Source organism: Rhynchophorus ferrugineus, unplaced genomic scaffold (genome assembly GCF_030347505.1).
Source record: "Rhynchophorus ferrugineus isolate W39M unplaced genomic scaffold, kcgeb_rfMv2 rfM6, whole genome shotgun sequence".
Classification (NCBI taxonomy): Eukaryota; Metazoa; Arthropoda; class Insecta; order Coleoptera; family Curculionidae; genus Rhynchophorus; species Rhynchophorus ferrugineus.
The window spans coordinates 41,587,830-41,601,253 of record NW_027472585.1 but is presented as its reverse complement, the minus strand read 5'-3'; the positions used below and the strand labels follow the sequence as shown (position 1 = coordinate 41,601,253).

Sequence of the window (13,424 nt, the reverse complement as noted above, 5' to 3'; positions counted from 1 at the left end):
ACAACAAGTAGAATGAATTATCGATCTAGAAAGTGTTGTATACGCGGATGCCCAGATTCAGAACAAAGTAATGAAAAATGCTGTTAATGTCCTTGTTTAACTCCAGAAATAATAATCACCACAGAAACTTGGAAATGGACATCCTTAACCAGGTCATTAAAAAACCAATGCCAATTTAAAGAATCACGAACAAATAATTTTTCAGATAATATTTTAGATCAGACAAGACAGCTGTGGCGCAGTGGTAAAGGCGATTGGACGGTCCTCCTATTCTTGCGATAGCCGCGGGTTCGAATCCTGCTGGTGCATGGTCGTACATTTATGTTTATAATTGTTTAATATTTGTGAATGCTCTAGGCAAGAGTGTAAAATCCGACAAGGAAAATGATCCCACTCACGCCAATAAGCTCACTCACGTCGGTAGGCTTAATGCTGAGGACCGTGGTTCGGAGCCCACGTTAAAATGTATGCCCAGTCCAGATAAACCCGTAGTTGGTAAAAGGAGACTTTAAAATATTAAAAAAAAGACAAGACAGCTCAAGAGTGTTAAATCTCATGAACATAATATAGTCTCCAGTCACCAATGAATCTTAAAAGATGCTCTATGTAGATCCCTTATTTGTTAAAAAATTACACTGGTTGAATTGGGTCACTTGGTCAATATCACTTTACTATACTATAACTTATAATTCAGTAAACATTTTGGAACAAAAAATGAATTTGTAATAAAGGGAATAAAACATTGCTAATGTTTATATATAATAGAATTTAATACCATTTACATGACACAGTGTAGTCAGTCAGTTACATTTTCTATCTAAAATATATAAATATTACCTAAACATATAAATATTTATTCATATATATATAGCCTAGAAAAATAATATTTTTATTAAATATCTAATTGGCTTCTAATTTGTTCGGCCATTCTAAGTTATTTTCGAATACTGACGAATAATTATGGATTAATTAAATTATCATTTATTACATACAAACACACATAAACAAGCAATGATATTTGAGATAATCAGGACACAGTCTGGTGTAAAAATTTTAATATGAGCACTAAAATAACTTTAAAAATGTTGGGTCTGTTATTGAGCATGTTAAATACAGAATATAATACATCAAAAATTAATGCTCTACAATTCTAAAAATGTTGAAATAGCAAAAAATGCAAATGATCATTTGAAAAGATAGTAAACATATAATTAAATATTAAGAGAAGGGTGTTATAAAATTAGGGATATTGCTAAAGTAAACTTAAAAAATATTTAGTATTTGAAAAATATAATATTAAATAAATGTCAAATTCAAAAAATGTTCAATTTATTTAACTAATTTCATACCAAAAACAAGATGTTTAGAAATAATGCCCAAAGAGAAAGATATCAAGAATTTTGTATTTTGCTTAAATAAGTTTCATTTCACGTAACATTTTAAAGACAAGCAATACACAATATACAAAAAATTAAACTATATAATTTAGCTCAATTAAATGTATCACATGAAATATTCTATATCAATTGGAATCACTTGAAATAATCTGTAAAGTTGCCTGTTTATATATGTTTAAACCATTAAAGCCATAAAGGTTGAAAATGTCTTCAACTTCATCAATGATTATAGTGCATGTTGAACATTCTAATATCTAAAATACCATAAAATTAATGATTTTTAATTATTTTTTTTTAAACAATTAGGATTTTATGTCGATATTTAACCATTTTGGCACCACTGAATAGTTACATGACTGTTAGACTTATCAGTTATTTTGTAGTTTTAAAAATATTGATATGGCATATCAGTATCTACAACTTCTCTAGATATGTACAAGATAATAAGTCGAAACATGATTATAATTAACACTATCAATTATAAAATGTTTCTAAAAACTACTTCCGTCGTTTAAATCTACTAAATAATCGTCCTAGCGTGTTCCCTATTCGTCAGAAGGTCGTCACTTTTCCTAACTTCAGACCCAACAGTTTCCGCTGTTTTCTGGCGCTCAATTTCGACAGCAGGTTCCTGGTGCCCTCCAGGATTTCTTTCTCGTCATCGTAGTCTTCCTGTTCGTTGTCCTGACACGATACGAAACCACTCTCCGGTCTGGATATCGAAAGGGGTTCGAGTAGTTCAAACCATCGTTCCACTTTAGCTGTCGAAGAGAGCTAAGAGGAAAATATCATTATTAGTTGATATTTAAATTACTCCAGTTTAGTATTCGTTGCTTACCAATAATAATAGATACGTTTACTTGACATTTCTTGATCACATTTTCTTTATTTTATTTTTAATCGAATAGTTTTGACAATGGGAATTCGATTCATACTTACTAAAAATTGTAGGAAAGGGCGCATGCACCATTTTATCATGAATAATTCAAATATAATAGATAGTTCAATAAGTTCGTACTAAAAAATAGACGTTAGACTCATCTACAACGAGCTTTGTGTTCAATGGGTTATAAAATTAATGAATTAAAATAAAAATGTTTTAACATCCAGTTTATTCGTGAGATTTAGACCCCTTTGATTCCTGGCTCTTCCCCTACAACGGTTGAAAAGGGGAACATCTGTGAGTTCTGAGTGATAACAAGGCTATTCACTCTGGAAAGTCAAAAAGCCTAAAGTAATTATATTTATTATTGGGCAAGCAACAGTCGACAAAACTTGATGATTTTCAAACCAAATGGGATCATTCCAGAAGAAGTCGTCTTTAAAAAAAACCAAAACAAAACAAGAACTGGGTTATCATTTAATAATCAGACAAATGTTGTAAAATCTACCAAGAAATACCCAAAAACCTGGAAAGCGACAAATGAAGAAAAACCTTATTGGTAACAGCAAAGGCTTCTCTTGGTTTAGTTTCATAAACAACTGATTATTCATTAATTGCCCAGATGTATAGAATCTCAAATACCACACTGAAAAAGCCTATGATGAGAAAAGTCTACTCAGCTATATTCTTACATTCAGAGTGTCACTAAAACAATGCACTGAACTTTTAAACTCTTTACATTCCTGTCAGAATTTTTAGAGACAAAGAAACAATAAAATAAATTTAAATATGAAACTAAACAACAAGGCAGTGTATTGGAGTCATTCCCTACGTTCTTTACATATACATGTGGTAGGCAACAAATGGAAACACAACAATAACTATATTTGCTGATGATACTGCGATGCTTGCCATTGGAGGCAATAACGAGGAAGCAATTAGAGCATTATAAGTAAGTAGCAGTGAGACAATGAGAATAAAACAAATTACACATACAGCACTAATGATACTGGCATATTTGAATAATACTGGAGTAAGACCCAGATCAATTAATTAAACAAAAGAAAATCCATTTAGTTTTGCATAATGTAATGAAGTGTGCTTAACAAAAACAAAAACAATATTCTGGGATTCTCCTAGATATATATCTAGTTTTTTAGTTAATGTAAAAACAAATTGTAGGTTAGTCGTCAACGCATAATAACAATGTTTTTTTTTAATTACACGAATATACACAGACTTATTGAACAATCTAGTAGGGGGACAATAAAAATAAAAACAATATTTAGGAAGAGGGAATGTAGAAAGTAAAAAATAACTAATAGCCATTTAGTTCAACAATAATTATAAATTATTTTAATCACTTATATATCGTGCCTATAAAAATATTCAGATAAACTAAAACACTGTTCTATAAGAGGTTGAAATCGTTGATTTTCATAAACACTCATATTAAAAAATACTGGCATCATATATAAATATGATGAACCTAACATTAACCTTCAGGATTATACCTTGATTTGATGTAGAAATATAAACAGCTAGACAACAGAGATTTACAAAATACGTTGTTAACTTAGTTTTCGTTTTGTGAATTGGTTTTTACCTATTTTACATACAATCAAATTTGGTTAAAGGAACACACTAAAGCATTGATTTATTCGAATTTGGCGTCTGTAGTATTTTTTTCTTTATACAGATATTTTAGGATTTGTTTAATATTCATTATATATGATGACATTCACTGTATATTTCAATATTAACTACCGGAATATATAATATAATATACTGTTGATGTTTAAATACAGTCAGCTTAATATGTAAGTCACACTTTTAGCATTTATCATTCATAAATATCATATTTTTCGTAAATTTAACCATCGAAACTGTCAATTCGCAATAAAAAATTAGATATAAATGACAGCTGTTTACGAAGAATTAACTTCCAAGTAATTTTAATATTTTGACAACCAGACGGCGACCGGTTGCCAGATGTATGAAAAATTCTTGAAAGCAATAGTGACAAATTATTGTGGATGTATAGTTAACTGTAGTTTTTGGACGTACTATAATATTAAAACAAATTATATTTGATAACATTTTTGTTCAATTACTTTATTTAGATTGCAATTTTCTTGTATGTCAAAACCAAATTGAACTAAATCTCAGAGTTGATGCGGCAACATTGTAATATTTCGACGTCACAAATATCCATGACGCATTACTAAAAAAACTTTGAATAGACTATATTAAACTGACAATAAATTATAATATACAATCAGGTTTCTTTGAATATTATTTTTATTATGATGGAATTTTACTTGAGTTTAACTTTTTATTCCTCCAAATGGTGACTGACGGTACTATATTGAATAATTCAGTGAATGACTGTAAAAATTTGCTACCTAAAACCCAATCGATATCAAACAATTTGATTGTCCTAATAAATCGCACATAATTTTCACTAGTTTGAGTTTGTTTAGGAACTTTATTTGGTAGTGTGTCTCGCCCACATGGTTCTCTGAACTTGCGACATCAACTCACTGCGATTCGGTACTCTTTCACTGGCAGACCTCGACACTCCTGGCCCATTTATCAACCGTAAGTCGTCACTGATCCTTAGATTCGAGAGCAGATCGCCTCGTTCTTCGTTGGATGTCGATGGTACCGGTACTATCACTCTTACGCGTCCTTCGGAGTCTGTTGTGGTCAGCGTACCCAACTGAGATAACGGTTTGATCAAATAATCATCGTTAGGTTGGTTCTCTGAGACTTGTGGCTTGACGTTTTGGTCTCTCTTGTCCATTGGCATGGAGTTGTATTGGAAATGGGTTGCTGGTGATTCCTGGCTTATGTTGATCTGACGTCGTTGTAGCTCAGGGACGGTTAGTTGAAAAGTCCCAGCGCCTTGCCCACTGGCTTTGCTTGTATTGATGTCTATGGTTTGTCCAGCTCCACTTAAGTTCACGTCAGACCGACTGTTCTGATTTTGATTGAGTGGGATTTGCCTGGGCTCGCTGTTCCTTGACGGGCTTATTCTATCCTGCAAATTCGGCGGGTATCTGGGTAACGTCGAGTAAGCCGAAGCAGGGAAACTACTATTCACCAGGTTCTGACCGTAGTAGCCTTGCGTTAATATCGGTAAAGTTTGGGGTAAATTCAACGGAGGGTACCCTGGCAGGGGGGCATATCCGCCCATCGCTTGCAATCTTTGCAAGAGCTGGTTCTCGTATGAGGTCTCGATCGGTATAGGTGACTGTTGGTAGGGGTACGAGAAGATGTTACCGCCTCCAGGATTGAAAGTCGTTCTCAACGGAGACTGACACGAGGTGGTAGCCGCCCGGTTCTCCAATATACCGGGCGGAACAATGCCGAGCGCTTGAAGAATCAGATTAGTATCCACTTGCGGTTCTTGTGGAGGATGTTCTGCAGGATGTTGCTACAGAGAAACAAAAAAAAACAACAGAGTGTTACTGTCGTCGATTTTCTAGATACCTAGGATATTAAGTACGTGAAAAAGTAATCCATGTTTTTGAAAATGTATTTTGTTGATTTCCCGAGAGATGGATTTAATATCTGGTGGTCAGAATGTATAGTTATAATCATCAGGTTTCTGTTTCAGTATGGAGAAATTTGAATCAAAGCTCGCATATAAATATGTAATGTTATGTATTTAAATTTAAAGTACAACCATTATAGTTAAAATGTGGCTAGGAAATTATTGCGCATCCACCATATAGTCAAAATATTATTATATGCTTTTCCAGGATTTTTCTTATTTATAAAAAAGTTAGAACGGGTCAGATACTTTCTTTACCTTTAAGAATAAATATTTTTATTATTATAAATAATTCCCGTGAGTGGTAAAGTGGATTCATAAAGAGAATGACAGAAATTCTGAAAGGAAAAGGAATTCTGAAATTCTGTGGTAAAGATTGAAAAAGATGACAATTTTTGTAGATCAAGGTATATATTAATTACTGATATTTTGTAATTTGACAGTGCTGATTATGTTAGTTCAATAGGTGTCATTTCAATTACCATTTTTTAAGCTGCTGAAATACTTCTTTATAGCTTCATTGTCCCATCACATCAAATTATTGGTTTAATACTTCGTGGTAATTATTGGTAAATAGTATATATGACAAATATATTAGACATTAGCTTTTGATTTTTAAATTGGTTTCATGAACATGAGAATTTATTTAAAATAAATCTGCAACACAAAAATTTTGAGTACGTAGTTGAATAAAACAATGTTTACAACAGACACATTTTGAAGTATTATTCAACAGAGATATTGTATCTTGTTTCATAATGAGTTTAGAAGTATATATTTCAAATTGGTAATAAGCAATTAAGAAATCTGATTTCCTTTTCTTACTTAAATGTAATGAGACAAAAAAATAAAATAAGCATACAACATGTTATATGCATTAAATCATGTTTTAATCTAGATTCTCTCTATGATACTCCTGCATCAGTACAAAACTCGAACAGAAAACTGTTAGAAGAAGAATAATCTATAAAGGAGAATGCAGAAAATGCGTCTACAGAGGATGGACGGAATAATATGTACACCTGATTAATAGACAACATTAATTTATTAAGTTTTGGCACTAAGAACTATCATATATTGCTTTTAAAACTGCTGATGATATGATGATATCTTGATGCCTCTCAAACAAAAGTTTTGAAACTTTCTTAGTGTATGTGTGGGCGTATTATCATCTTGGATTGTGGCAGTGTTTGTCAGCAATATGGTAGTCATATGCATTATATCTTTCGCAGTTTAGTGTTAGTGTCTGTTGTATAGGGTTCCGCAATTGCAGGCTTTTCATGAATGTTAGCTTTGTGGAGCTTGTCGAAACAGTGTGTAGCGAATACTGAAGTGTGTTTCTGCTGTCACTTTTGCCGCGATAGTTTTATGTTCTGGACACAGTCACTTATGTTCTTATGTCTGGACATAATCGTTTTTAGTGTTTATCTATCTCTGTCAGTTAACTTCGGGTTTCGTCCTTTTTTCTCGTGGCTGATGTTTTTGTGTATGCTGTGAAACATTAAACAACATCTGAGAGATTGCATATTTGACCGATCGCTTGTTTTAACCGTAACCGTATTTACACCAACTTGTATTGCCAACATACAACAAGATGTATTATATTGTATAGTGTTCATATTATTCTGTCTCAAACTACTTAAGTGAGATAAGATAACAGGTCAACTGAAAAGTTCCCGGCCTAACACATAGATGGCGCTACTAGAATTAAATCTATATGTTTTTTAGTTAACCCTAACCTTCAAAAGATGCCTGTATAAATTTGACAGCTGCCGGATCATTAGTTTGTGAATTATATCATTTTGAGTGAAGGAACTTTTGTTATTGTGAAAAAAAATGGATAAAAAGGAATTTCGCGTGTTAATAAAACATTGCTTTTTGAAGAGAAAAAATACAGTTGAATCAAAAACTTGGCTTGGTGCCGAATTTCCGGACACTGCTCCAGGAAAATACCATGAAAGATTGGTATGCTAAGTTTAGACGTGGTAAAATGAGCTCCGCAGTGGACGCCCAAAAGAGTTTGTTACCGACGAAAACATTTAAAAAATCCACAAAATGATTTTGAATGACCGTAAATTGAAAATTAATGAAATAGCAGACACTAAAGATATCAACGGAACGTGTACATCATATCATTCACAAATATTTGGATATGAGAAAGCTCTGTGCAAAGTGGATACCGCGCGAGCTCACTTTTGACCAAAAACAAAGACGAGTTGATGATTCGAAGCAGTGTTTGAAGATGCATCAATGTTTTTGCGTCAATATGTGACAATGGATGAAACATGGCTCCATCATTTCACTCCGAAGTCCAATCGACAGTCATCCGAGTGGACGATGGACACACGATGGACCCGCTCTAAAGCGTGGGAAAACGCAACAGTCGTCTGGCAAGGTTATGGCGTCTGTATTTTGGGATGCGCATGGAATAATTTTCATTGACTACCTTGAAAATGGAAGGAGCATCAACATCGACTATTACATAGCGTTATTGGACCGTGCTGCTTTACCAAGACAATGCATCGCGTCGCACGTCCGTGAAAACGATGGCAAAAGTCTATGAATTGGGCTTCGAATTGCTTCCTCATCTACCGTATTCTCCAGATCTGGCCCTCAACGACTATTTCCTTTCTCAGATCTCAAAAGAATGCTCGCTGGGTCGAAATTTTCGTCGAATGAATAGGTGCTCGCCGAAACTGAGGCCTATTTTGAAGCAAAGGACAAATCGTATTACAAAAATGGTATTGAAAAGTTGGAGAGTCGCTATAATCAGTGTATCACCCTTATGTTGAATTAAAAAATAATAATTTTGTCAAAAAATGTCTTTTACTATGGTAGGCCGGGGACTTCTCAATTGACCTGTTATGTAGCATTATTAGGAATAAGATTTTTATATAAAACAGAAACCTGGATATTAAACAGATGGGATCACCTAGACGCTAAGACAATTTAACAACAAGCTTTAACAATTAACAGATGATAAATTTATAGAAATTATTTGAAATGTGTTCAAGAAACTCTCTGTAGATTCATAGCATTATTACATTTAGACCACCATCATTCTGTATGAAATATTAATGTAAGATTATATAAAGATGCTACATAGTCTCCACTTGATTAGTTTTTCCAATGGTGATGGCATTAAACAAAAGTTATTTTGAATGAACTTGTGTTTTATATTTATAACTATAAAGACGTGGAATACTTTTTCTTATACTTAATTTAACGAGATGGTATATTTTTCACTGTCACGGAAGACGCCTTGAACGTTTCATCGTTTTTCCGGTGAAGAGGGAAGCTCTCGAATGATCGACGTCATCAGGAAGTACCCGAACATTTATTTATATGATGCGGCGTCGGTTTCGTGAAAAATATACGGTTTGCAGTTGAAAATAAGCATACATGCAAAATTGACGTGTTGCAGACATCGTTGTTTTTCCTTTCTGGTTGTCAGGGTAAGTAATATCGACCAATTCAACATCGCAAGTACTTTGTGTTAAGTCACCAACGAAAGCGTCACTGAGCAAGCTAATCGCACGGGGTTAAATATGGGCTGTAAATCTGTAAAATTGCCTTTCGTTTGCTTGTATTATTATTATCGGTAAGCAACAAACAACATCAAATTGGAAATGGTAGGTTTATATTAGAGAAATCGTGCTTTTTGATGACTTACCTGAGGCATGGTCATATGCGGTGGATTTAATTGTTGTCCGGGTTTATCGCCGCCTTGTAGATGAGCTACTAGAGCAGCTATGTGGTCTAATAGTTCTCGATTGTGAACAAGAAGTTGATGGGTTCTTGCTTGAGCTTCCATTCTAGCCGTCTATAAAATATTGAAGATAAGAAAAAATAATATAAAAACAGTAACATGAGCATCAAGTTATAATATTTGATACAGATTTTCAAAACCATTCTTTTATTTTATAATTAAAAAGTACTCATCCAGCTGTCTTTAGCAATACTGTCGAAATGAATCAAAAGTGAAGTGTTTGAAGACTCTTTTTCTCGTAGATGTTTTTTTTGTTACAAAATATGTCCAACAAAAGTCACACATTACCAAAAATGATGAGCAAGGGGGATGTTCTATAGCCGTAATATTCGATTTTATCTAGAGACTGAAGAGTTATTTTTGGTGATAGAGGACGATATGTTATTACGATGTAAACTTATTCTCTTCATTAACTAATTTTTCAAATATCATTCTATCATCTTGATCCATATTTTTTTGAAGCTGTGTCTGAAGCCCGAGTCAGCTCCGCCCCTTTCTTACCATTTTGATAAAAAATGGTTTCATAATTTTCAGCATACCATTTATAACTGTCTTTGTTTTTTCAATTTAATCGCTAGTAAATCCTTCATTATAGATTAAGCGTGACCTAGATATGTCCTCTTTCTGTATCTTTTCTTCTGAAGCTATATAATGTATATATAGGCTGGCGATGCCGAAAAAATATATATTGATATATCGATATTTTTGACCGATATTCTTTTGATCGATATATCGATATTTTAACATTATAAAAAATTATTTAATTATTTTTAATAAACTGTTTATTTTGATACTTAATATTAAATGATTGGTAAAGTAAAATCAACTACTTTTCTCTAAACATCAATAACATCATAACAAGTTTCAACCGTATTCATAATATTTATGTCACCTTTTCTTTAATTTGGTACCGATGTGTATGTTGAAAATATTTTCTATGATTCTCTACAGTTTCAGTAATGATTTTCATATTATCACTTGATGGTATATTGATTTAAAATTGAATTCACATAATCGCCCGTATTTCTTTTTGTTTTAACCGATTTTAAGATGTTTGTATGTTCGGCTGTATATCTTTTAAATGTATGTTCGCCGATTTCTCCGTCAATTATGAACCGATTTTTAAAATCCCTTTTTTATTCGAAATAGTGTACTTCCGAGGTGGTTCCATTTGAACAAAGTTAGGATCTGATGGGGGAAAGGGAGAGAAATCGATGGAAACCTCAAATATCAAAGGCACGTACAATGTTTTCACATATTTTTATCTAAAATAATCAGATACTTGTGTATAATGTTATTGCTGAACTAATATGACGGAAAATCGGAAGTAGTTCAGTGTAAAAGCCATTCACTTTGCATTTTAAGCACTAACCACATCATATGACAGCAATTTTTTTGTTTTTGTTTGGTTGGAACATTTATTAAATCACCTAGACTAGGTAGCGGACCCCAGGTTCTGAAACGTTCCTTATTTTCAATCATTGTTTCTTTATTCCTATTTTTCCTCATGCGGGCTGTACTTTTACTTGGGCTATCCATTGTAATACTTTACAAAATAACTGCGTAATTTATTGAGTAAATATCTAACACCAAAAAGAGCAAAATAAAATAATTTTAACAAAAAAATTGAACCGACTTCAAAAAATAAATAAGGAACTCACTAAAAAGTCAAAAATAATCAAACTTAGTTTAGGATATAATAAATGACAGTGGTGGAACTTATTAATAATACTTCAAAAACACCAACTAACCTGTTCAGCTTGGAGTTGTTCCCTTGCTAACTGTAACTGGGCTAATGTGGCTTGAGTTTGTTGTTTCTGCTGATCCAGTTGCTCCTTTAGCAGCTGGAACTCGTGCTGTGACGACAAACCACCATGAACGGGTACTGTCGAGCTGTTACTTCCTCCGGCATTCGAACTAGTTCCAAATCCATCACTGTTGGGCGACGCGTAGGTCTCCGCTTGCTACAAACATCAAAGTCGTTAAAAAACCGTAAATAATCGCTAATTACATTTATTTTAGTGGATGGAAAGCTAGTTGTTCTGGCGCCGTTCCAGATACTGAAGAAATCGCGGGAGAATGAATCACGCGAATGAAAAATAAGTAAACGAAACTACGAAGGTGTTACTTGTGGCCGATCGATCAATTTTAATTGGAAATCTGGCAAGAGATCGATTTAGTTTTGGTTGAAGATTTAATTGTATTATTCCGGCCAGATCCACACGGGCAGACAAACAAGTTCGAAATTGAAAACGCTTAATTCGTTTTGGTCAGTTAATCATGTTTGGAATGGAGCGTCTAGTATCGATTCGGTATTACTAATTAGAATTTTGCGTCTTAGACTGAACTATTTAGTTTTTATTACTACAAACGCAATGAAATAATGAGTTAATTAAAATAGATTATGTTCATTTATTTTATAAGGTATTCATTTATGTAAAATCTTGGAAACAATGTTCGGACCATTCAAAATAACAGTGAACTGACGTCATCAAGATGTTTAATGCATTGCCTGTCGCAATTTGTAAATTCGTTTTAGAATCAGACAATATTTTTCTTCTCATTTTATTCTGTTTAAAAAGAGATACAATGCTGTTTGATACGTTCGAACATGTAACAAAATTCTTCAACATATTAGTTATAATAACTACAGGTTATAAACCGGCAAACGTTATTTTAACGCTTTGCTTGTTTTGATAACGTTGCTATGGCTTTTATTAATAATAGTTTTTAGAGTGTTGTAGCTGCAATGAATATTTGAATGGGCACAGTCACTAAAATACCTCAAAAAATGAAAAATGTAATCTTGGATTCACCAAAACGAAACCGTCTTCAAACGAACGGGGTGACGAATCAAGATCAGCTTGATGTAAGCTCTACCGGAGATCAAATACAATTACTTCAGAGTAAAATGTTAGTCTGGAATGTACCCATTCAAAGCTTAGAGATATGTGGCTATTAGAGGGATGTAGAAATTCCTTCATACTCTCTTGGGCAATACAGGATTTAAATGGTGTAAAGATGACCCACGAAGGAGTTTAATGGAACTTCCGGACATTGATTTTAAGAGAATATAATTTTTAAAAGCATATGATAAAATCAAGGAAAACTTATTATTTTTAATTTGTGTATTTGGACGAGACATGTATATTTCAGAATGGGACATTGGGTCACTCATGGCAAGATAATAATTAAAATAAGCCTAATCCAAACTATTATGACCGTATAATTTATTTGTACTCGCAAATGTTATATTCATAATTATATAATTATATCTTGTAATATCATATAATTGTTTATTTCTAACTCGCTAATGTAAATTGACAGATAATATAACCTACTATTGGTTTGAATTCGTTAATATTAACGAGCGTCTGCTGTATTTAAAAAATCTATATCATTAGTCCCTTTCTACGAACATATTAAAATTAAAATACCCTTGTACTAAAGTTAATTCCTATATTAAAATGGAATAACCGCTCACATAGAATGTATATTAAAGATAACCGAGGTGCCTCATGTCTAGCTTTATATACGTGCAACAAACTTCTGTTTACATTCGACACCCTTATTCCGAATATGTTTGTACAAGCAATATTAAACATAAAGCACCCCAGATTAGATTTAATTTATAATTAATTAGTACGAAACAAACTATATCTGGTTGAATACCATCATCAATGAGGCAAAGCTTTATAATAATTAACTTTATTTTGGAATATGGAACTAAGACATGAGTGTTCAATAAATATATAAATGTTTCCGTCAATAACACACCTGGTGAATTATAAAAGAGGTTTATATAAAGAGTTTAAT

At 32.9% G+C, this 13,424-nt stretch overlaps 1 protein-coding gene across 7 annotated transcripts in view; it reads right to left on the bottom strand.

Annotated features, from left to right (window-relative positions):
• Nucleotides 1-751: 751 nt before the first annotated feature.
• Nucleotides 752-13,424, bottom strand: part of LOC143197911 (carboxyl-terminal PDZ ligand of neuronal nitric oxide synthase protein) — a 197,160-nt gene continuing 184,487 nt past the window's right edge. For 4 of the 7 annotated variants that reach the window (XM_076406711.1, XM_076406712.1, XM_076406708.1 and 1 more), the window contains 3 exons: nucleotides 11,360-11,572; nucleotides 9,513-9,662; nucleotides 3,609-5,719 (listed from right to left, as the gene is read on the bottom strand). In XM_076406711.1, coding sequence (XP_076262826.1) covers nucleotides 4,769-5,719; nucleotides 9,513-9,662; nucleotides 11,360-11,572 — 1,314 coding nt within the window. In that variant the 3' untranslated portion in view covers nucleotides 3,609-4,768. Of the gene's footprint in view, nucleotides 2,172-3,608; nucleotides 5,720-9,512; nucleotides 9,663-11,359; nucleotides 11,573-13,424 lie in introns of those variants that run through there. The other 3 variants (XM_076406715.1, XM_076406713.1, XM_076406709.1) reach the window with 2 other exon arrangements.